This window comes from Triticum dicoccoides, chromosome 1B, assembly GCF_002162155.2.
Source record: "Triticum dicoccoides isolate Atlit2015 ecotype Zavitan chromosome 1B, WEW_v2.0, whole genome shotgun sequence".
NCBI classification, from domain to species: domain Eukaryota; kingdom Viridiplantae; phylum Streptophyta; class Magnoliopsida; order Poales; family Poaceae; genus Triticum; species Triticum dicoccoides.
The window spans coordinates 698,370,286-698,395,837 of NC_041381.1; the positions used below are offsets into that span (position 1 = coordinate 698,370,286).

General features: G+C 43.4%; 1 protein-coding gene across 1 annotated transcript in view; it reads left to right on the top strand.

Moving 5' to 3' along the window:
• Window positions 1-25,327, top strand: part of LOC119349808 (putative disease resistance protein RGA1) — a 61,492-nt gene extending 36,165 nt beyond the window's left edge. Inside the window, exons 3-4 of the mRNA XM_037617897.1 lie at window positions 21,637-24,287; window positions 24,795-25,327. Of these exons, the coding sequence (XP_037473794.1) occupies window positions 21,637-24,287; window positions 24,795-24,909 (2,766 nt within the window). The 3' untranslated portion in view covers window positions 24,910-25,327. The remainder of the gene's footprint in view (window positions 1-21,636; window positions 24,288-24,794) is intronic.
• Window positions 25,328-25,552: the final 225 nt, after the last annotated feature.

Consider the following 25,552-nt stretch of genomic DNA (forward strand, 5'->3'; position numbering starts at 1 on the left):
AGGCGTTCGGACTGCTGTCACGCCCGCTTCCGCCCTAGCCGACGGAAAAACCTTCCCCGCCAAGCTCCACCTTCTTTTATTCCCTGTTTTAACATGCAAAAAACTGCGAGCGTGGGCGTGATTTAAACAGGCGACTCATGGTTCTATGTAGGCAACTCTAACCAACCCAACCACCTCACCTAGCGTGCTTACTTACACCTTTTTCCTTCTTTCTTTTTTTTCTTTTTCGAACGGTTTCGTTCTTTTTTTCTTGTAACGGTTTTGTTTGGTTTTTTCTTTTTTATATTTATATTTTTAATTTTCTTTCTTTTATCTTTCCTAAATGCATGAATGTTTTCTTCAAATATGTGAACATTTTACAAAAATCCATTAAAAAATCAAATTCGTGATTTTTTATAAAAATGATTTATTGATTTTCTTATATTTGAAGTTTTTTTCGAAATCCATGAACTATTTCCTGATTTGTGTTCTTGTTTTCAAATCGATGAACTTTTTCATAATTGATCAAATTTCTCTTTGAAATCTGATGATTTTCTTTTCAAATTTGATGAACTTTTTTTCAAGTCCATGATATTTTTTCATAATTGATCAATTCTTTTCAGATCCTTGAATTTATTCCCAAATAATTTAAATTTTTTGAAGTTGTGATTTTTTTTTCAAAATTGTTGAACTTTTTTTCAAAATCGAAGAATTTTTTTGAAGTTTCATTAACTTTTTTCATATCTAGGATTTTTTTGGAAAGTTGGTGAGTTTTTCCAAAATTTTCATTTTTTCAAAATCTATGAAGTTATTCAAAATTTGTGAACTTTTTTTTTAAAAAATGACTATGAACTTTTGTTTGATTTCATGATCTTTTTTTTTCAAATTCATAAACCTTTTTTCAATTTCGTGAACATTTTTGTATTACCATTTTTTCCATTTTTATTTGAAGTCAACGCTCCATGTCCTCGGGCAATGGTCAAAGGTCGTTGGTCAATGGCCATAAGTCAGAGTGAACGGTCAAAGTGTGCTTGTAATCGGTGCGATCTCATGTAGTGAATGTCGGTTGCGTTCACGTGCTGTTGGGCCGCCCACAACGTTCGTTACACAGGCGCTAGAAGGTGAGTGGGCGCATAAGGTGCCCTATAGGATGTCCCAGGAACCGCGACAAAGGCTAGAGGAACTGGTGGACTGTTTGCATGGTGGCTCGGTGACCTCAAAACTTCCAGCGAAGAATAAATGTTATTTCCCTTTAATTCTTAGGAATGGGCGCGGCTATATGTCGCGTCACGTGCGAGAAGCTTGCGACTAACTGAAGCGACTCGCAGTGGCCCAAGCATATGTGTCGGCCCAGGATGTGGGGGGCCACCGCCTCATTTTGTTCTACTTTTTCACTTTTTATCTTTTTTTACTTTTGTCTACACTTAAAAATATTCCAACTATATATATTACAAATATATTCTTTACATAATGTTTTGAAAAATGTTAATCATGCATTTAAAAAATGTTAAATTTATCTAGAAAAAATGTTGACCATTTATATGAAAAATATATACAAAATCTACAATATTTTGGAAAAAGTTGATCTTGTATTTAAGAAAAATGTTAACCAAACTTTTGACAATAAATTATCGACCATATAATAAAATAATATTAAACGTGTATTTGCAAAATAATAAATTTTATTGACAAATAGTAACCATGTAATAAAATAATATTAAAATTGTATTTGAATTTTTTTAAATATGTGTACAAAAAAGGTTAACCATATATTCAAAAAATTGAACTTGTATTTCAAAAAAGTTAAATCTGGACCATGTATTAAGAAAAACAAACTTGTATTTTTAAAAAAGTTAATTGTGTATATGAATTTTTTTTACCATGTATTAAAATATGTTAAACTTGCATTTGAAAAATGTTAAATGTGTATAAAAAATGTTGATCATGTATTAAAAATATGAAACTTGTATTGGAAAAATGATAGTCAAGCATTTGAAAAATGTTAAAAATGTATATAAAAAGTATTTACCATGTATTCAGAAAATATAAATTTGATATTTGGAAATGCTAATAAAGCATTTGAAAAATGTTAAACATGTTTGGAAAATGGTATTAGATATATACCAAAAATGTGTATTGAAAGAAGAAACCCAAGATAAAACTGAAAACCAGTGATAAACGAGAAAGAAATAAACAAACCCGAAGAAAAATGAAGAAAAAAAGGATGAAATTAAGGAAAACTTAATGAAAACCGAGAAAGAAATAAATAAAACCTTAGAAAAACAACAAAAAATGGAAATAAAAGAACCTGTGTAGATAGGAAAAAACCCAGAGAAAAACCCATGAAAAAACAAAAGAAAAAGTTGGAAAAAAAAACCTCGGAAACCGAGTGGAAGAACGGGCTCGTTTCGTGTCCAGTAGGTAGCTTTCCTACTACTTAACACCAATCGGATGCAGCGCTGGGCGCCTTTGGAGACCAGGGTTCAACCCCTTGGGCGGTCCCCTTTTCCTTCTCTTATTTCTTTTAACCGTGCGCGAATGGGCCAGCCCACCCGATTACTGTAGACACTTGAGTGAGACTGAAGAAAAACTCACTATATGCGAGATATAGCCTTTTAATTCTTTGCACGCGATGACATGGGCCGTCTCAGTCCGGATCCACGTTTTGCTAAGCATGTGCTTGTAACGCGTTAGAGTTCTTCGAAACAAAAAGGGTAATCTCCCATCGATACAAGCCAAGGAAGGGGTACGTACCATCATTGATTGATCATGGCGGCGGTGCTTCCAATACAGGCGGCAGCGAGAATGCTCCAACGATCGCCGGCGGAGCACCGGCGTCGGCTGCTACCGCGGCTCTTCCACAACACCGGTTCGCCATCGACCCCCTCCGCTGCTGCTGAGGCACGCAATCCACGTAACTCCGCCGGCTGCGGCTCCTTCGACGGAACTCGTTCACATCTCGCCGACCCCTGGTGGTGGTCCCCATCAGGGCTACTACGCGCCGCCTTTGCCAGATCATGTCGCCGCTGTTGCACCGTTCTACTTCGCACACCTCATCCCGGTGAAGCTCACAATGCATAACTACATGTCGTGGTGTGCACAGGTGCTGCCGCTTCTTCATAGTCGCTACTTGAAGGGCTTTGTTGATGGTACTCTGCCATGCCCTCTGCAGTATCATCCAGGGCATCATGCGTGGGTGGCTTAGGATCAGGCCATTCTCTGTGTCATCCAGTCCTCTCTTACGGAGGGGGTCTCATCACTGGTCATCTTCGCCGCTATGTCTCGGGACACGTGGATGGCGCTTGCTACCAGTTTTGCTACGCCGTCTCAGGCGCGGGCTCACGCCATCCGCACTGCGCTTGGGGAGGTGAAGCTCCATGATCTCATCGTCACCGACTACTTCAACAAAGTGACGGGTATGGCTGACACACTTGCCTTCATTGGCAAGGTGCTTGGTCCAGAGGAGTTCACCTCTTATGTGCTCAACGGAATGAGTGACGACTATGATAATTTGGTGATAATATCAATGGCCGTGACACTCCCATCGAGCCGCGTGAGTTATACGCGCGTCTCCTCGCTATGGAACAACACATCTAGGCTTGCCCCTCTAGGCCGAGTTTCCCTTCCGCCAACGCCACAACTCGTGGGAAGGGCAAGCCCTACAAGCCACCAACATGCGGGAAACCTCTGCTGAGCGCGCCTAGTTCGCGGAACACCACTACCTCCACGGGAGATCCACTTCGTGCCTGCTACCCTTCATGTGGTGCTCTAGGTCCCCTGCTAGCTATGTGGACTTGATGGTCACCTTGCCTCCCGTTGTCATCGTTGCTTCAAGCAGGATTTCTTGGGGATCAGGAACAATGACAAGGGTAATGAGAAGCAGGCTACCCTGGCGAGTCATGATGCATCTTGGTACATGGATACGGGAGCTTACAATCACCCGACGAGTGAGATGGGCAAACTCTCTACACAGGAGCCGTACCGTGGACACGATCAGGTTCGCACCGCTAATGAGGAAGGTATGAACATCTCACATATTGGTCAGGCATCACTTCTTACATGTCGATCCACACAATTATGTCTTTTTAATGTCCTTCGTGTTCCCTCTGTTTCACGTAGTTTGCTTTCAGTTTCTAAACATACTGGTGATAATAATGTTCTTGGTGAATTTCATCCTTTTCATTTTTTATTAATGACTGGGACACGAGGGACGTACTCCTTAGAGGTCGACTGCGCCATAATGGTCTCTATGCACTTGATATGCCACCAGTTCCTAGTGCTTTTAGCAGTGTTCGTGTGTCTCCATCACATTGGCATGCGTGCCTTGGTCATCCTGCCACTCCCATCATTCGCCATGTACTTCATCGTCACGAGCTTCTAGTCGTGTCCAATAAACATGTTGATGCAGCTTGTGATGCTTGTCAGCAAGCCAAGAGTCACCAGCTTTCCTTTTTCTGTGTCTAGTTGTGTAGTCAATAAACCGCTTGAACTTGTGTTTTCGGATGTATGGGGCCATGCCTAAACCTCCATTAGTGGTCATAATTACTATGTCAGTTTCATTGATGCTTATAGTCGGTTCACTTGGCTTCATCTACTTAAACGTAAGTCTGATGTGTTTAATATTTTCTTGCAATTCCAAGCGCATGTTGAGCGTCTGCCCAGTCATAAAATCATTCATGTGCAATCCGATTGGGGGGGGGGGGGTGAGTATCACAACCTCAATACATTCTCTAATAAGCTTGGAATTACACATCGTGTGTCTTGTCCTCATACACATCAGCAAAATGGTGTAGCTGAGCGTAAGCATCGTCATATAGTTGAGACTGGTCTTGCTTTGCTTGCCCATGCCTCCGTTCCTTTCCTGTTTTTCGGTGATGCGTTTTCCACCGCATGCTTCTCATTAACAGACTCCCTACACGATCCCGTCAGATGAAAACACTACTTGAGCTCTTGCTGAATGAAGTTCCTGCTTATACGTTTCTCAAGGTCTTTGGGTGTGCGTGTTGGCCATATCTTCGCCCATATAGCCAACGCAAGTTGGAGTTTCGGTCTAAACAGTGCGTGTTTCTTGGTTATAGTTCTCTTCATAAAGGGTACAAGTGTCTTCATGTTCACTCTAACCATGCCTACATCTCACGTGATGTGGTGTTTGATGAGAATGTTTTTCCTTTTTCCGCACTTCCGGTCACCTCCACCACTCCCACTGCACCTGAGAAATATGTTTTACCTTTGCCTGGTCAATTTGTTGATGCTGCATATACCCCCTCGTTGCTACATAACCATGGTGCTGGTACTGGCGGTGAGCAGCCTTCCGCGTCCCCTCGGACGTCCGTTGAGCCCTCTCGTGACGCCCCTCCATCACCTGGCTTGCCGACGGGGCTGGGCGAGCCGGGCCCTGCCACCTCGGTCCAGCATGGGGATGGCTACGCGTTCGCCGAGCCGGTCGACCTGGCCGAGCCGGCCGAGCCGGTCGACCTGGCCGAGCCAGCTTTGCCCAAGCCAGCCTCTGCCGCAGGGGCCGAGCCGACATCCCTTCCTGTATTGGCCGAGCCGGCATCCATGCCTTCCTCGCCTGGCCGGTCGCCTGGCGTGACTGGTTCTGCGCCTGTGGAGCGATCTGCGTTGTCATCGCCATCTTCATCGACCCCGTCTCTGCCGCCACCTCCGCCGACTACCGCTATTCTGCGTCCTCGTACGCGCAGTCAGAGTGGTGTTGTTCGGCCGAAGGAGGGCATTAACGGTACTATTGCGTGGATTGAAGCGTTGTGTTGCACAGGAAGATGCTGACCCCACTACTGAGCCTCGGCATTTTCATGAGGCTCTTCGGATTCCTCATTGGCGAAGTGCCATGGAGCAGGAGTTTCAGGCACTCCAGAGGAACGGTACTTGGTGCTTGGTTCCTCCTGTGTCTGATGTCAACATCATTGACTCCAAGTGGGTGTTTAAGTTAAAGAAACATGATGATGGTTCTATTGAGCGATACAAGGCGCGGTTGGTGGCCAAAGGGTTTAAACAACGGCATGGTCTTGATTATGAGTATACTTTCGGTCCAGTTGTCAAACCTACCAACATTCGTCTGCTTTTGTCATTGGTTGTTGACAAAGGGTGGTCTCTGCGTTAGCTTGATGTTCAGAATGCTTTTCTCCATGGGGTCTTGGAGGAAGAGGTTTACATGCGGCAACCTCTGGGTTTTGTTGATCCTGCTCATCCTCATCATTGGTGTCGTCTTGTTAAGGTGCTTTATGGACTTAAGAAGGCTCCTTGTGCATGGCATGCCAGACTTGGCTCGGTTCTTCGATGTCTTGGATTTGCTCCGTCCACTTCTGACACGTCTCTGTTCATGTTCCATCATCCTGAGGTTACTATGTACCTGCTGGTTTATGTTGATGACATTATTCTTATTAGCTCCTTAGTGACTGCCGCTGATCGTATGTTGTCTGCTCTGATTGGTCATTTTGCTATCAAGGATCTGGATGCTCTCCATTATTTTCTTGGTATGGAGGTTTCACGGTCCCCTGCTGGCCTGACTCTCACTCAGCATAAGTATTCCTTGGACTTGTTGTGACGTGCTGGTATGTTGCAATGCAAGCATGCTACCACCCCTATGACTGCGACTGATCGGTTATCGGCCTTGGATGATGCCTTGCTTCCTTCAGATGATGCTACAGAGTACCGCAGTATTGTTGGGGGCTCTTGCAGTACTTGACTATCACATGGCCGAACATCTCCTATGCGGTAAACCGTGTGTGCCAGTATCTTCATGCTCCTCGGACTTCACACTGGTCAGCTGTGAAGCGTATACTGCGTTATCTCTCTCATACTATCTCCTATGGCTTGCATATTCGGTCTAACTCCTTGAGTGCTCTCTCGGCGTTCTCTGATGCAGATTGAGCTGGGAGCCTGGATGACCGGCGATCAACGGGGGGCTATGTTGTCTTCTTTGGTCGCAACTTGATCGCCTAGAGTGCGTGCAAGCAGTCCACAGTATCTCGGAGTAGCACTGAAGTTGAGTAAAAGGCGGTTGCCAATGCCACAACTGAGCTCATTTGGGTACAATCTCTGTTGAGAGAGTTGGGAGTCTCTCTAGAGCAGCCACCGCTTCTTTGATGTGATAATATGGGTGCGACATATCTTTCACCTAATCTCGTTTTTCATGCTCGTACCAAGCACATCGAAGTTGACTATCACTTTGTGAGGGAACGTGTTGCACATAAGCTTCTTCATATGAAGTTCATCTCTTTCAAAGATCAACTTGCTGACATCTTCACGAAGCCACTTCCACAATCTTAGTTTGAATGTTGTAGGCGCAATCTTAACTTGTTTTGTACCTCACGGCACAATTAAGATTGAGGGAGGGTGTTAGATAATGTTTATACGTAGCTTTTGTGTGTATCCTATATATTGTACTTGTACACTTCGCGTACCATTATATATATGAGATAGCCACACCGTATTGGGTGTCGAGCAGTTTCCCAAATCCTAACGCTTTACAGATCCATTATCACACGAAACTAAAATAGACAAAGACGAACTACGTAAGACATACTTTTCTGTATCTCTAGAACTAAAAGGCAATCTTTTACATATATGTTTTTAAACAAAATTAGTGATTACACTAATTTTGACTGTATTTATTGTCTCGCTGGGTAATACTAATGCTTTTAAGGTATATATTTGAAAATGAAGTTGGCATTTATTTTGTTAGAGCTCTGGTAAAACATTCAAACAAAATAATGAAGCTTGGGAAAAGTTTTGGTGGAGATCAGGCTCCATGGCACCCGTCTTCCTATTCATGCGCTTAAATCGTAATTTAAAGTTTCAAAAAATTCTGAAAAACGTACACAAGAACATAGAGATGGCCATCAGGGGCTCCATAAATCTGCCATGACCCTCCAGGGGCGCGGAGCATGGCGGGAAAGAAGCAGTGTCAGGAAGATGGATGTGCACAGTACATGACGCCATCGACACTACCCTCGTGGTGGCCGGAGATGGCAGACGGTGTTCGGATGCCTTCAGCGCCACCTTAGGATCCGAAGTTAGGATTAGGAGTGTAAGCTATGTTGTTAGCTCTTTCTAACAACCTCAAACCCCCCTTTATATTATTCCCGCACTTAGGAACTGAACCATAACCAAGTAGTTGGTTCGGTGCCCGCGATCATGGCACTTATGAGGGAGTTGTCGGCTCCCCTTTACCCTATCAGTTTGTTACAACTAGAGATTAATTCCAACACCCCCCTTAATCATGAGGTTAACAAACATCATAAGCCCACTCTCAATAGAAATAATGCAAGGTAACACTAGTAGAAAACAGGGTACTAGTCCCGGTTCCAGAGGGCCTTTAGTCCCGGTTCTGGAACTGGGACAAATCAAACGGGACTAAAGCCCAAAACTTTTATTACCGGTTTGCTTACGAACCGGGACAGAAGGGGCTCCATGTGGCCGCTGCGGCGCGCCCAGGCAAGAGGACCTTTAGTCCCGGTTGGTAACACCAACCGGGACCAAAAGGCAGCCACACGTCAGTAGCTCACACGCACTGGGGTTTTTGTTTTTTTGAAGGGGGGGTGGGGGGTTAGGGGTTTTGGAGGATTAATTTAGGGTTTTCATATTGTGGTAGCTAGCTAATAGAGAGAAGTGACCTCTCTTTATCCGGGCTTGGTCGACGCTAGCTACTATACGTATAGAGAGAACTCGACACGCTAGCTAGTAAGCAAATGAAGGAACCATTAATTACACAAGATCGTCATGAACATATACAGAGAGAAGTGACCTCTCTTTCTCCAAGATTGGTCGAACAACAAGTTTTTGTGTATATCTATCCGATGCTAATACATATATACAATATTACATCTCTTACAATCCCTAAAATTAATTTATGCAAATGACGTATCTTTTGAACCAACCATTCATTTACGGTATTTGGGTTAATGAACCCAATATCAAAGATTTGTCCTTTTTTGCATTCTATGATCTTCAATCTGCATAATATAGTGAGGATAATTATATATACATGCAATGAAAAAGCTAAGCTATAGAGACTTAATTACAGAAATAGTACTTACAGACAGTAGCAAGTCATGAGTTGTTTGTCGAGGGCGTCTTGATTGAATAACTGAAATAACTCCACAAATTCAATAGGCAGCAACTCAAATCCAATGAGGCCGTGCTCATCTTTAATTCTCACCATCATACTATCATTCCTAGACTTCCTGCAGGTATCCATGTACCATTCATGCAATCTTCGCATCATCGTTGTTAGAGGAGGATGATCAGGTTTGATGAGAGGCTTCCCGTACTCGTATCTTAAGATCTCTGCTACCTCTAACGTTTCAAACTCTACATCATAGCTCTGGTAATCACCAAGATTGGTACCGGGCACTAGCCTCAGATGATTAGCGACGATATCGCTAGACACCTTGAGCGGGGGGCACGATTGCTTCGCCTGTTCGCCGAGCTGGGAAATTGTTTTCCCACTTCTTTGTTGTGCTAATCTTGCATCGCTGGAAGTACTTCTGGACCGCCACGCCTCTTCATATGTCTTTTTAATATAACAGACATAGTTGGAATCCGGCAGAGGCGGTGGTGGTCGCTTCAGGGCATCCAGAGTGCGCTTCGCTTCCATCCGATCTACCATTTCCTTTGGAGGTGGAGGTTGATACGTCTCCACCGTATCTATAATTTATGAAGTATTCATGCTCTTATATTATCATTCTTGAATGTTTTACAATCATTTTATAGCAATTTTATATCATTTTTTAGGACTAACCTATTGACATAGTGCCCAGTGCCAGTTGCTGTTTTGCTTGTTTTTTACATCGCAGGAACTCAATATCAAACGGAGTCCAAACGAGCGAAATTTTTTGGAGAATTTTTTTGGACCAGAACACCTAGGATGGGCCAGAGAAGTACTGGAGGGGTGCCCCGAGGGGGCCACAACCCACCTGGGCACGGCTGGGGGCCCAGGCGCGCCCTGGTGGGTTGTGCCCACCTCGGTGGCCTCTCACACCGTCTCTTCGCCCTATAAATTGTCAAATATTCCAAAAAAAACTCGGGGTAACCCTAGATTGGAAGTTCCGCCGCCGCAAGCCTCTGTATCCATAAAAACCAATCTAGACCCCGTTCCGGCACCCTGTCGGAGGGGGAGATCATCACTGGTGGCCTTCTTCATCATCCCGGCGGCCACCATGATGAGGAGGGAGTAGTCCACCCTCGGGGCTGAGGGTTTGTACCAGTAGCTATGTGTTTAATCTCTCTCTCTCTCTCTCTCTCTCTCTCTCTCTCGCTCTCGCTCTCTCTCTCTCTCTCGTGTTCTTGAGATGTCATGCTCTTGATGTATCACGGGCTTTCTCAATATAGTTGGATCATATGGTGTTTTCCCCTCTCTATCTTGTTGTGATGAATTGAGTTTTCCCTTTGAGATTTCGTTTTATCGGATTGAATACTTTTATGGATTTGAGAACACTTGATGTATATCTTGCTATGAATACCCGTGGTGACAATGGGGTATCATATTGATTCACTTGATATGTGTTTTGGCACTCAACTAGCGGATTCCCGAGGTGACATTTAGGTAATCTATGCATAGGGGTTGATGCACGTTCTCTTCTTTGTTTCTTCGGTAGAAATCTTGGGGCACTCTTTGAGGTTCTTTGTGTTGCATCGAGTATTATGAATCTGAAATTGTTTGATGCATTGTTGAGAGATTGCACTAGCAAAAGTACAGACCCTAGGCCTCATTTTCAAGCATTGAAATACCGTTTGTGCTCCGTTTTATTAATTGCTACTATCATTACCACACTTGTATCACCATCTCTTCGTCGGACTAGTGCACCTATACAATTTACCATTGTATTTGGTGTGTTGGGGGCACAAGAGACTTCTTATTATTTGGTTGCAGGGTTGTTTGAGAGAGATCATCTTCATCCTATGCCTCCCACGGATTGATAAAACCTTAGGTCATCCACTTGAGGGAAAATTGCTACTGTCCTACAAAATTCAACGCTTGGAGACCAACACGTGTCTACAAGAATAAAGTTGCATAGTAGACATCAAGCTCTTTTCTGGTGCCGTTGCCGGGGAGGTGAGTGCATGAAGGTATATCTTTAGATCTTGTAATTGAATCTTTTACTTTCTTGTTTAATCACTAGTTTGGTTTAAAAAATAAAACTACAAAAGAAAATGGAATTGAGGTGGCATCATATTATTCATCTTTATAATGTCTTTCGTGAAAATGATGGAAAGGAAAATGCTCAATTGATAGAAGAAGAATCCTATAAAATGTTTGGCATAAATTCCTTGAATGATGAGCATGATTGCAATGTTGTTAGTATGAATTCTTTGAATATATATGATGCTAATGTTATGCAAAGCCATAAGCTTGGGAATGCTATGTTTGATGAAGATGATATTTTTATTGCCCCAAGTTTTGAGGAGAAAATTTATTATGATGATGGCATGCCTCCTATTTATGATGATTATATTGATGAAAGTGGATTCGGAGAAGTCATGACTTTATTTAATGATGAATCCACTATTTTGTAAGAGGTTCCAATTGACTATGACAACAAAGTTTCAATCTATGATAATTATGGTGATGACATGTATGCTATAAAGAATAATGGTAACCATGAAACTTGTCATCATGATTTTAATTTTAAATCACATGATAGTTATTTTTTAAAGTTTGCTCCCAGAACTAATGATAATAAATTTGCTTATGTGGGCAGTAACAAAATTTCTATGCATATGTATCATGAAAAGAATGCTTTATGTGACGGCTATATTGTTGAATTCATTAATGATGCTACTAAAAATTATTATGAGGAAGGAAAAATTATTATGAGGGAGGAACTTATGCTTGTAGGAATTGCAATAATATCAAGTTTCCTCTCTACGTGTTGAAAATCTTGAAGTTTTGCTTGTTTTGCCTTCCTATGCTAGTTGATTCTTGTTCACATGAATTATTTGCTCACAAAATCTCTATGCATAGGAAGTGGGTTAGGCTTAAATGTGCTATCCATATGATTAATGATGCTCTTGCTATGTTTCAATCCTTATCTTTTATGCGGACATCATTAAAATCATCATGCCTAGCTTAAAATGCATTAAAGAAAAGCGCTTGTTGGGAGACAGCCCAACACTTTTACCTAATGTTTTGGTGTGTTCACTTTATTAGGCTACTTTAGTAATCATGTTTTATAACTTTTGTTTCAATAGAGTGCCAAGTAAAGCTTTTGGGATAGTGTGGATGATAGTTGACTTGATTCTGTGCAAAAACAAAAAAAAATTAGCTCAGTACAACAATTTTGAAAATTCACTGGAACGTGCGTTTGATCTGAAATTTTTACACGCAATAGATATACAAATTATATATGTTGTCCTAATTTTTCAGAATTCTTGGAGTTACAGAAGTATGGTTGGAGTACAGATTACTTCAGACTGTTCTATTTTTGACAGATTCTGTTTTCAATGTATAGTTTGCTTGTTTCCTAGTTTGGCTGCCATGGCTCCCGGAGTGCAGGAGCCCCTTCGAGACAAGGGCGACTGCGTTGGGCGGCGCAACGGGTGGCCTCCATAGATGACAAGCATCCCCTCGCCTTCTTCTTCACGTAGGCATGCTCATGCATAGCATCAGCGAGTCCGAGCACGCATATGTGCTCAAGGTGAGCCACTCGTCCCTTCCCCACGCTGCCACAGCTTGGCTCGAGCAACACCTTGCCCGTGCCACCGCGTATGCCAGCTTCGGCAAGGTGGTCACCACCTTGGTACTTGGTAGGAGGATTGAAAGAGCTGCGTGAGCATGCGGACGGGATGGAGGTGTACGTCCTGCCATTCCCCTGGTCGTTGCTCTGGCGTGGCCCTGGCGTACTGGGCCTTCTTCCATAGCTAGAGGATGAACGCACACAAGGTGCTCGATGAAATGCTCCATAGAAAAAATGGTGCGAAGAAGATGACTTTCTAGTCATTGACAGGTAGGGCCCGTGTCTCATTTGCCACACCAGTCGGTCTAACTTTTTGTTCTTCGCCATATCTGCCTGACATGCAGACCCTACCTGTCAGTTCAACTGTTTTCGTGAACCAAATCCCAACATCAATGATCAATGTTACATGTTAGGCACAATTTTAATGTTTTTTTGTGACCTAGCGCAAATCTGGTCAAGTTGTTACCCTAGCTCCAAGTATGAGGTTTTGGGTAAACAACTCGATGTCTGTAGATGCTCTTAAGGCCACCTCCGATGTACTCTACTACTATATGACAGTAGTAGTTAACACTGCAAGGCCTAGTAAGCATTGTTCCATTATTGCATATCTATTGAACTCGTTTCTCCATATAAAATGTAATAAGAAAACAAAATCTCAATTTCAATCAGAGACTGGATGCTCGACCTATTCGTCATATTCGACATTGACAATATGATGGACAACAGTATGATCATGTATAACAACCTTGATCGGCGAACTCACGATGGCAGTGATGGACAACAGTATTCGACATTGACAATATGATGGACAACAATATGATGGACAACAGTATGATCCCTAAAATCTCCATCATCGACCAAGGCAAACATGTAGGTGCGCGTTTAGGTTAGAATCGCTCTCCCTAGCGTATTGATTATTCAAACGATTGGCCAAGACCTACCACCAGCGGTCTGATTACTGAATGAATCAACTACACCCTTCGCCCCATAGTATAAGACTTTTTTTAACACACAAATGGTGTCAAAAAAGTCTTACATTATGTGATGGAGAGAGTAATTGAAAGTCGAACCTAAGCCTAGGCTATAACTATGAAGATGTCAGAGCATCTACAGCCGGACTTGGCAAATTCGACCCCTCAAACGCCCGCGGATACGTCCACGGACAGTAACCTGTCACGCCTTAAAAAATGCATACCACATAAGGATACCTTAAATTAGAAACCTAAAATCCATATTATTACATGCAATGCAGCGATCTTTGAGCGGAGCTTCGTCTGGTTCTGCTTCCCGCTCGTCCCACTCTGCCGTGGCCATGTCCGGCGGCCGGCTGCGCCCATCAGAGTGTTGGCCCGATCGTCGGCAAGGTAGAGTAGGGCATGAAACACGAGACGGCGCACGAGACTCAAGGCGCCCCCGTCTCCCATGCCCAACTCTTCCTCGTCGAAGCCCGAACCCGTTGGGCGCCAGCAGATGCCTGATCGATGATGGATCCATCCTGGGACGACCCGGCGACATCCACCATGATGCCGTTGCAGCGCCCAGACTGGTGCACCGTATGGAGCGCCGGAGAATGCGACTCTTCCTCGCCAACGTCCACGGCGTTGAGCGCTGCCGCCGCATACCGCCAGCTGCCACGCACGGCGGGCACGGTAGGCAGACACAATGGATTCCTGACGGAAGGAGTCCGAGCGTTGTGGTGCACTGGCCTCCTCCCGGGCGCGGTGGAGCACAAGTCGGATGGCCATATCCTCCTCGAGGCCGCGTGGGATGAGCTCAGGGTCGACAAATCTGGAGTTGATGGACTCGGATCCGCTGCCCGCCATGCCGAAGACAGTTGGACGGCGCCAGAGAGGAGCTCTGATGATGGAGGGGAGTGAAGGAGAGTGGAGTGAAGTGGATAGGGTTTTATCCAGGGATCGAATGAGAGGAATATATGTGGGGTCGGATGAGCCGACGTGGGTCGAATCTGATGTGACGGGCATTATATCCACCTCATATTTGGGCTGAATATGAGGGATGTTGGTCAGCCTGCGTATTTGAAGGGCGTTTGAGGTATCTGTCTGGGTCAAAATTTTGTGCCCAGACAGTGACCATGTGGCCCACCCGAATGTATGAAACGGATTTCAGGCACGCGGGTGTAGATGCTCTCACGCAAATGATTGAGCCTAGCAGTTTAATGTGCCAAACAAATAAGGCGAAGACTTCGCAAAGGGTTACACTGTCCTTCCATCACCCAAGCATGTTGGACCTATATAAAAATTAACACAGACGGCACATCAGTCAAAACTACCCCATTTTGGAAAATAAATTAATCTTTGTGATGTTCAACATTTTCCTCCCTAATACTAATATATAGGTGCGACACCAAACACGTTATCGCTGAAACCCTTGGGCGTACCAACACGGCAACACCTACCCCGCTTAGAGCATCTACGATGCAGTCACAAATTCCAGCCCCTTAAACAGACACTGATTATTCCCTCGAAAAAAAAACAGACACTGATTAGGCATTCCTTATTTTGGTGCGTCTGAAGCCGTGTATCTTAAATTCTGCCCCTCATAACCATGTAACACATGCAACGTACGTAATTTATCTGCGTAGATCAACGCCCGAGCAATAAACATACTAAAACCGTGCATAATTCACTGATACGAATAAACATTTTTCATCTACCAGACAGTACTTAAACAGAAGAAAAATCACTAAATCATGCGGGACTGATAGAGAAAATCATCATTTCCTCAACAGCCCCTTCCCCGTCTGGTCGGCGATGTGGGTGTCGGCCGCTCTGGGGTCATCGTCGGAGCTGGATGTGGATCCGTCGCTGATGTCCGACGCGTCGTCCGACAGGTCCATCTGCACCCTGGGTAGCCTCCGGAGCAAGCGTTCCTTCTTCTCGGTGTGCCTCCTTGCCTTCGTCTTTATTGTCACCTAGGTGCACAGCTACAAAACACATAAGAAATTTCTTTTGTGCCAAATTCCACAAATTAAGCTAGTAGGCATTGTTAGTGCAACTTGTCCTACGTCTTTTTGAATTCTTACAGACAGCACGGATAATATTTTTTTCAAAAAGAAGGATTACCCTGACCTCGATGCACACAATCATGTTTACTATTATTCATGGACCCGCAGCCTTCTATGTGGCGACCAAAGTCACAACACCTACACTCTTAATAATGTGCCCGGTCCACATGAACGTGCACAATCTAATCCAACTGCCTCACACTTGCCCCGCATTAGGACGAGAGCACCATCGGGTCTAGCCGATCCGAAGCATGCACCGTCTGCGCACGCTTTGGATGTGCCATCGCCATCTTCCGTCGTCCCACCTTCAGGAAGGATTAATGAATTCACCTTGCCAGGCTGCTATCGACGCCACCACAACAGCAAACAGTGTCACACTCCTGCACGCGTCCATCCACACACACGCCCGTCGTCGAAACTCCGCTGCACCACGCTGCCGATACCCGTCATCGGTCTTGCGGTAGATTGAACACCGCTCCTCCACTCGTCTTCTCCAGCCAGCTCTCATGCCCCAAAACGCTGACCCGAGGAGGGAAAACAACACCGAAGATGTCGTCCACGTCCGATCCGGGAGTCCTAGATCTAGGGTTTCCACCAGAGCACCCCGAGTGTGGTGCCGCAACCTACAACAACGATGCCTCGGGAAGGGAACGACGTTATAGACGCCACCATTGTCCACCATGGCTAGAGTCGGCACGATTTTCACTGGAAATCGCGTCACCCCGATCTCGTAGCTGGCTGAAACTGTACATAGCCTCGTCGTGAAGACGAAAGCCGCCACACCAGCATGTCGACACACAGCTAGCTGGATAATATAACAGTAGCGTTATCTGCAAGCAATCGTTAATTAAACAGGACTGAAGTTGAACTTAGGCCTCCTTTAGTTCATTGGATAGGAATGTCGTAGCTAGGAATAAGAAAATTATAGAAAGTAAGAAGACATGCATCTCAATTCCTACGAGGAAAGAGATGTCATTTAAAGCATAAGATAGGAATTATTCTATTAAGTCTAGGCTAATGTTTTTTTCGTCTGAAATGTGAAAGGCTGATTTCTATCATATACGAATGTATATAGACATATTTTAGAGTGTAGATTCACTCATTTTGCTCCGTATGTAGTCATATGTTCAAATCTATATAAAGACAAATATTTAGGAACGGAGGGAGTACATAGAAATAGAAATCAATTCCTATAAACCAAAGGTCTTCAAAAAAAGTTTCCTTTGAAAATCCTATCCTATACAATTTCTACAAAAATCATAGTGCAAACCAAAGGAGGCCTTAAATTTTTTGAAACAGGTAGACTCCACTTTGCCATTTCGAAACGAATCTGTGGCAGGCAAGGCCACCTCTGATGTTCCAACCTAATGGGTGGGTGTGCGCGTTTTGGTTGGGCTCGATCGCTCTCCTCCTCTCTTGGCCGGCGGTTCCATTATTGAACCAAGCGGCATTAAGAAAACTTAAACTATCTCCATCGTAGGTGTCTTCTGGACGGGTTCAGCAGCTGTGCCGTATCGATGGATACAAAAACTAGTCATACAGTCGACTCCGCCACCAAACGCGGTTAAAAAAACTAACACTTTTTTTGTTGAACATTCTGAGAAAACTAACACTTGGGCGGCACATCAGCAAAACCACCCCACTTTGTTAAGTAATTTTGGAGACAAAACACAACCAATAATTGAAATGACGCAACCCAGCCAATAATACTATCATTAGAATAAGCCAAACAAAAAAAAAAGTAATATAGATCGGAGCAGGTTAGCAGGAGGGCCGGCCAAGCTACCACATGATGCGTACAGCTGTTCACTACAGATATTCCCTCTTCCAAAATGAAGACATACAACGACTTGGGATAGAGCTGACGACCTTGTTGATGCAATGGCCTGGCCCCAAACTCCAACAATAAGTCACCATTGCGCACCTCAGTAGCATTTACCCCACCATTCTTCCTCCCCCGACCTTCGACACCCGCACCTTGAGAGCGCGACCGAGCACGAGCAGCGGCGGCCATGGCGGCGCTCGGCGGCATGCTTGCGGCTGCCATCCTCAAGGTGGTGGGTGACCAGGTTGGTTCTCTGATTGGAGGTCAGATCGCGCTACAGATGAATTTGGACAAGGACCTCAAGAAGATGAAGATGGCACTGGAGTCTGTCAAGGCAGTGCTCAAGGTCGCGGAGAGGCGGTCCATCACCGACGAACTGACGGGTCTTTGGCTGAAGCGGCTCAAGGACTTCTTGTATGAGGTCTCTGACATGATTGATGAGTTCGAAGCAGACACACAAGCCATCACCTGGCCGTCTGCGCGCAACGTACGCATCTGTGCAGTCAATTGACGCGGTTCTCTAATTTGTTAGTATGCTACTCTTCTCTTTTTGAGAAACAAGTGCTTTACGTCTGCTGCATCCAGATGCACAACGGGGTGCTGAGCGGTAGCTTGCTTGGCTACAAAATGAGCTGCCATATAGGTATTCGAAAACAATTTGGAAAGAATTAGTTAAACATAGTGAGCTATTGAATCTGCTAGTAGATTGTTTGGCTTGATCTTGGATCTATGATTGTCCACATCCTCACCAACACTTTTTTCGACAAATGACGGATTTTATCCACTCAAAATGAAATATCAAGCGAACACAAACACAATGAGCACACACTCTGCTTCTTAATAGCTAGGATACACACAGCTAATAAACAAGTCCACATCTTTACAACACTTGGAAGTCTGTTATCCAGTCTCGACAATAATAATTTGGGCACCAGATCCTTGGATGAACTAGACATGGTTTTGACAGGCCTCAGCCTTCGGGCCGGGCATCTGAAACATCTCCATACCATTTTTTTAGCTCAAGTTCTCAGCACATCATTAAAGGTGGCATTGGTCTTAACCTTGGCAGTTACAGTCGGAGGTTCTTAGAAATAAGAGGATGTGCCTCTTAATGTTTTAACAAAATTTTCTGTTGGCTGAATGCATTTGTAATATCCTACTATAATAAGCTGCTGGGTGCTGGTGATTTTCTATTTTACTAACAAAGCAACTGTCTTGCAGTTCTCCTTCAAAAAATATTTGGCGTTCATGATCCCTTGTCTCACAATTGGCCCCAACATTACAATGGCCAATAGGATGAAGAACATGAGGGACGACCTAAAGGTCATAACAGATCAACACAAGGAATTCAAGTTAACAGACTGCACTAATGCCAATGAGCCAAAGGTGACTGATATACGGGAAACATCATCAACCCTGGAGACACAAATCATTGGGAGGACTGAGGAGAGAGATATAATATTGGCTTCTTTATCTGAGAGCATGACAAAGGATATCACAATCCTTCCTATATATGGCATTGGAGGCCTTGGCAAGACAACCTTGGCAAAAATGGTTTACAATAGTTCCCAATTCAATGAATACTCTCAAGTGTGGGTTTATGTGTCTTGTCCATTTAATTTGATCAAAATTGGGAACTCTATAATATCACAACTATCAGAGAAAGATCAAGAGAGTGGGTACACTGAAAAGCAGTTGATCCATAATTCCCTTAAAAAGCTGCTTGCCAACAAGAAGATTCTGATTGTTTTAGATGACCTGTGGGAAGACAGCATATCTCAGTTGGAAGAACTGAAAGATATGTTAAAAGTTGGGAAGAGCAGTAAGGTGGTTGTTATAGAAACCACACGAAGTGAAGGTGTTGCGAAGAAAGTGTCTACCATCCAACCATACAAATTAGCACCATTGACTGATGATATGTGTTGGTCTATTATAAAGCAAAAGAGTGCATTTGAATCAAGAGGTGACAAAGAACAATTGGAGGAAATAGGGAAGGTCCTTGCAATGAAGTGTGCAGGTGTGGCTTTAGCAGCTAAATCACTTGGGCACACGCTGCAATCTATGAAATCTGGTCAATGGGAATCAGTGAGAGATAGTAATATCTGGACTGCACCTTCTTTGGAAGATACATCTTCTACACAAGTGCTTGCATCTCTGAAGTTGAGCTATAGTGTTTTGCATCCGTATCTGAAGCTATGCTTTGCCTATTGTGCAATATTTCCAAAAGGTCACAAGATACTTAAAGATGATCTTGTTCATCAGTGGGTTTCTCTTGGTTTCTCTTCCTGGGAACTTGGCGAGAGATACATTAGTCAGCTTTTGGGCCTTTCTTTTCTTGACCATTGCAAGTCATCATCGGTGAGTTTATTCATACCTTTTACGATTTGTTTTCATTGTTCTTTTGGAACTGGTGTAAGGTAACTTAAGTATAGTTGTAAAGCACACAAGCTGAAAAATATTGAAACTATAATAATTCTAAAATTGCTGAGAATGATTTGGAGTACATCACATATTTATTGCTTACAGTGCAGCTTTTCCAAATAACTTCTTGACAATATCTCAATGATTGATACACACAAATGCAACCCAAGACATCCCTACAATACTCAATTATTGGTTTACTGTAGCATGCTGGTTAAAAAAAGGACACATTAGTAAGTACTCCCTTGGATCTAGTATAAGTTGAACTAAAGCAGCGACAAGTAATATGGATCCGAGGGAGTACTAAGGCCATCGGGAAAATCGTAATGTCCTGTTATAAAAATGCCCACCCCGAGGTCTTTAGTTCGCATCCAGATGTGGCATATGCATTTGCATAAACATAGTCTCTTACTTACACATGCTTCGGCTTACTGTGACTAGCATGATTACTTGGTGCGAGAAGTTAATTTCCCTTTTCTTTTTCCGATATTCTTTTAGAATCAGTCTTTTTACAACATTAACCATGAAATGTACAACAATATATTTAGGTTCACTGTAGTGGTTATAGATATTCAGGAATAAAACACCCATATGATGCGGTCTTGGAAACCATCATGGAGAATCACCCCTGGTATACATGCAAACCAGACAGTACCATCACAAAATACCACGGTAAAAAATAGCGCGTTATAGCGCCGCTAATAGCATGCTATAGCGTGTAGAGAATTGCCCTGCTATATAGATCAGCGCACAATGTATCGCTAATAGCACGTTATAGCACGCTAATAGCGTATTCCAAAGGGCGACACTATTTTGTATAGCGTGCTATTTTTCTCATTACAAAATACAGAACTGTTTCAGACATACTCCCTCCGCAACTTAGTATAAGATTTTTGACATTGTTATGGTGCCAAAAATGACTTATATTAAGTTACGGAGATACTCCCTCCATCCCATAATGTAAGACTTTTTTGACACTACTAATAGTGTCAAAAAATGTCTTACATTATGGAACGAAGGGAATAGTACATTCTACTAGCGGTTCTGCCAGCCACCAGTACTCGCGGGACAGACATAGCTCGAGCTAACACACGTGGACAGAGTAACCCGCCAATGAACACATGGATCAGACGGCCAATCCCTAGCCATCTTACATCAGCCAAAAGTAATAACAATAATAATAATATTCCTGCTAGCGAGCTCACATTATAAAAGCATTGATGCAATTCCTTTCACATAAAATGGTCAAATAGACAAATACACGTTTCTGTACAACTAAGAATAAGTTCGTACGTATAATTATAAGCATATCTTCTGAAACCAGTGATATCCCGTCTTTAATGGACCATGGCAGCTATCACCACTGGGTTTTGTCAAAATTGCTGGTGATGTATCTTATGTGATAGGTTGTTCCGTACTAGTGAGAGACTGAAAAATTATGGTTGTTGCCGCGGGATCTGATCATGCAGGCTGCCTGTTGCGGCTACCTCGCATGGAGGCCGAGGCCGCCTACCACCTCCCTACATAGGACCGAATCTAAACTTGGGAAATAGTAGGGGGTGAAATAAAATTTTGTATTTAATAAAGGAGTTGACGCATAAAATATTTTAGATTTAAGGAATGAAGTCATAAATTGTTTTAATATAAAAAATCCAAAACACTGACAGTGCTTAATAATTTTGTTGCAGACTTTTGAGTTATATGATGAAGATGTTATATTGTTGACAATGCATGACCTCGTGCATGATTTAGCAACATCTGTCATGGAGGATGAAATTATTTTTGTTGGCAAATTCAATATTGCTGAAAGAAGCCGCTACCACTATGCATTGCTAGATGATTGTAGCAAGCCATTGAGCTCGGACTTATCCAAGATAAGGGCGTTGCGTTTTATGGGTTGTGAAAAATATAAACTTCATGATGACGCATTTTCATCTGCCAAATCTTTGCGTGTCTTGGACTTAAGTGAGTGCACCATACATAAGATGGCATACTGTATTGGTGACCTGAAGCAATTGAGATATCTTAGCGCTCCAAGAGTCCAAGATGCAGAGATTCCAGACAGTATCACCAAGCTCTCAAAATTAGTTTATCTGAACCTTCATGGATCTCGTACAATCTTAGCACTACCAGAGTCAATTGGAGAAATTGAGGGTCTATTGTATCTTGATTTGTCAAGTTGTTCTGGAATTACAAAACTGCCAGAATCATTGAGGAGGCTACAACAATTGGTGCATTTGGATTTATCCAATTGCAAGTCTGTTGAAGGAATATCAGTGTTCTTGAAGAGCCTCACACAACTAGAGTATTTGAACTTATCTAGATGCCCAAATATCGGAGACATACGAGATGCTCTGGGTGGCCTATCCAAACTGCAATATTTGAACTTAACACACAACTCATATCTTCGACGCTGTGAAGAGGCAGAATTTTTGGGCGCCCTCACCAAACTCGAGTATTTGAACTTATCTTCGTGGCATTGTGAAGTGAAAGAACTCCCTGAATCATTGGGCAGACTCACTCAACTCAAGTACTTAGAGTTATCAGGTTGGCAAAATTTGAAAAAATTGCCAAGAGTTTTTGGGAGCCTAAAATGTTTGGTCCATCTTGATTTATCAGACTGTGGGATGGTTGATTGTGTACATGAAGCTTTGGTGGGTCTTACCAGTCTGCAATATTTGAATTTAAAAAAAACTCACATCAGTTCGCTGCCAGATGATCTGACAAGGCTTCGGTATTTGAATCTATCTGGACTAAGAAACATACCAGTAAATTACTGGGATGATCCCATCAAAGATGTAGTCAATTGTCTGTCTACCGAATCCTTGGACATTCTCCTCAACCAGATATGCAGAATTGATCTTTCAGATCTAAAGCATTTGGACTTGTCTGGAAATTATCATATGGAAAGAATACCTGAGAGTATTTGTAGCCTGACAAAACTGCACACATTGGACCTCTCGGGATGCATGAATTTGAAGAAAATACCTGAAAGTATATGTACAGTTGGTAGCCTGAAGTTTCTTTATTTAAACGGTTGTGACCATCTTTCGGCAATACCTCAACTCGGTGGCAGTGCAATAACGTTACCACACTTTGTGGTGCGTGCTGGTAATGATGGATCCAGCAGCAATCTTGTCTCGCTAAAGTCCACAGACTCTTTTGAGCTGGAGATAACTGAACTTGAAAATGTGAAGTCCGCAGGAGAGGCACATAGTATAAAATTAATGGAAAAGCAAAGCCTTGTGGACTTGAAACTGGAGTGGACTCGAGGTGTTGAGAGATTTGTGGATGACAAAATGTTGCTGGAAAAACTAGTGCCACCAAGGACATTGAGGAAGTTGGAGATAAGTGGTTATAACAGTGTCTGCTTTCCAGGCTGGGTAGTGGGTCAACTACCAAACCTAGACTCACTGGTTCTCAGAGATATGGCAAATCTGGAAGAGTGGGGCGCTTCATACTCCACCGGTGAGAAGAACGTGTTAATAAAAGTGCAAATACATGGTTGTCCCATGCTAAGGATGAAAGGGCCCCTGCCTAAAGCTAAAATATGGGAGATAAGTTGCAGTGATAATGTGTTATCATCATGGGATGAGTGCATTGTGTCACACACCAGTGCTTCCTCCTCTTCTCCAGTAACTACTATGATGTCAGTTCGAGACTGCAAGGGGCCTCACCAATGGAGGTGGCCTCAACACTTTCCTGGACTCCCTTATTTGTCTATTGCCAATTGTGGCAATCTAATCGGCTCACGAGATACCATCCAACTACTATCCTCTTTGGAGGAACTATGCTTAAAAGACGAACACATGGAAGAACTGCCGAAATGGTTGGGTGAGCTCCCATCTCTAAAGATTCTGAATATACAGAATAGCAATGGTGTAAAGGAATTGCACGATAACATGAGGCAACTCACAAAGCTTGAATCACTAAAACTGGGCTTCTGCAAAAGCATATCAGTGTCACATTGGCTGGGCAAATTAAACTCTCTCAAGGTACTTTGCATAAACATGAATGATGGCTTGAGGTCTTTGCCGGCAAGCATACAACAGCTCACCAGCCTCCAGGAAATAACCCTTGAGTGGTGCATTGCATTAGAGCACGTGGTTGCTGAACCAGAGGAGGGAAAGATGAAGCTAACTCACAACCAAGAAATGGTATGTCTCCTGCCCACCTCCCTCAGGAAGCTTAAGATCACTCGATGTATTCGTATCAAGTCTTTGCCTGAGGGAATGCAGCAACTCACTAACCTCCAAGAACTAACTCTTCTTATGTGCCCTGGACTAAAGCAATGGTTTGAATTAGAGGAGAACAAGATGAAGCTATCTCAGAAAACAAGGTATATTTGTCCTGCTGATTTTGCAATGGTTCTCTGTCATCCTCAGCAAATTTTGCAATGCTTACCTTTTCTTCTTGTACTGATGTTAGAATATACTCCATTTGTAAACAAATATAAGAAATTTAAGGTCACTAATATATTATGTCCTGCATTTCTTAGAGGGTTCTTCCGAGCCTAAATGCTTAGATATCCGTGACTAGCGGTAGGCAGGAAATGAATGCTTTGGTTTTTAGAGTACTGAGTACTGACTAGCGATAATCTGCCAGCGGCCCATCGCCAGCATAAAGACTATAGATAGACACGGCAACCCACTTAGGGATCTGTCTGTAGCATCAGCCAGTGCGTTACACTTGGAACCATTTTTACGAGATCTGAACAAAACAAAAATGTACACTTGGAACCATTTGTACGTGATCTAAAAAAATCCTTATGTACAATACATTCTTATCATTCCCTTGAACTGGAATATCCAGGCTAATCAATGAATTGCCATTATCCATTTTGCAGAGTATTGCACACATGTACTCTCAGCCTTCATTGTTTTGTTATGGATGATGTTAAATTCACAGAGTTGAAGAAGGACCAGAGTTTTACAATGTCTGCGGCATGCATGGAACTCTGAGGCTGCAGGTAAATCATTGTACTAGCTAGTGTTCTGTTCTACAGGGTCTTGAAGCTCTCAGCCTGGTCCTTTGTACGTTGTGCTTAGTTTGCATAGTTTGGTGTCCTGCTTCGTTCAATGCCCAAGTGCACGGCTTCGTTGTAAGTTGTAACAACCACTGTGCTAGTTTTGTAGTACGTTGCAAGATGTGCAGCATGCATGGAACTCTGAGGCTGCAGGTCATCGCCCGTACTACTGTGCTGTTCTACGAGTTCTTGGAGCTGTGAACCTAGTGCTTTGTATTTTGTGCTTAGTTCGCATAGTTCTGTTTCCTGCGTCGACCACCTCCCAAATGCACGGCTTCGTTGTAACAACCACTATAATAGTTTTGTATGCTTGACCAGAGAGATAGATGATTGTAGAACTTGTATGTGATAGGTACTGGACAGTGCACACGCTTGTTGAGCATGCCTAACACTTGTTGTCTGTTGCTACTCGCTAGTTTGTCTGTCTGTCAGCAAACTACTCTACCGGTCCTGTTGCTACTCTACTCTGGTAATATGACAGTGGCAATACATCGTCCTACCTGAGTGGTCGTCCGGTGGCGTCTCCTCCCGCTCCGCCACGCGGTGCCCACGCGTCGCCGGTGACCTATCTCCCTCGC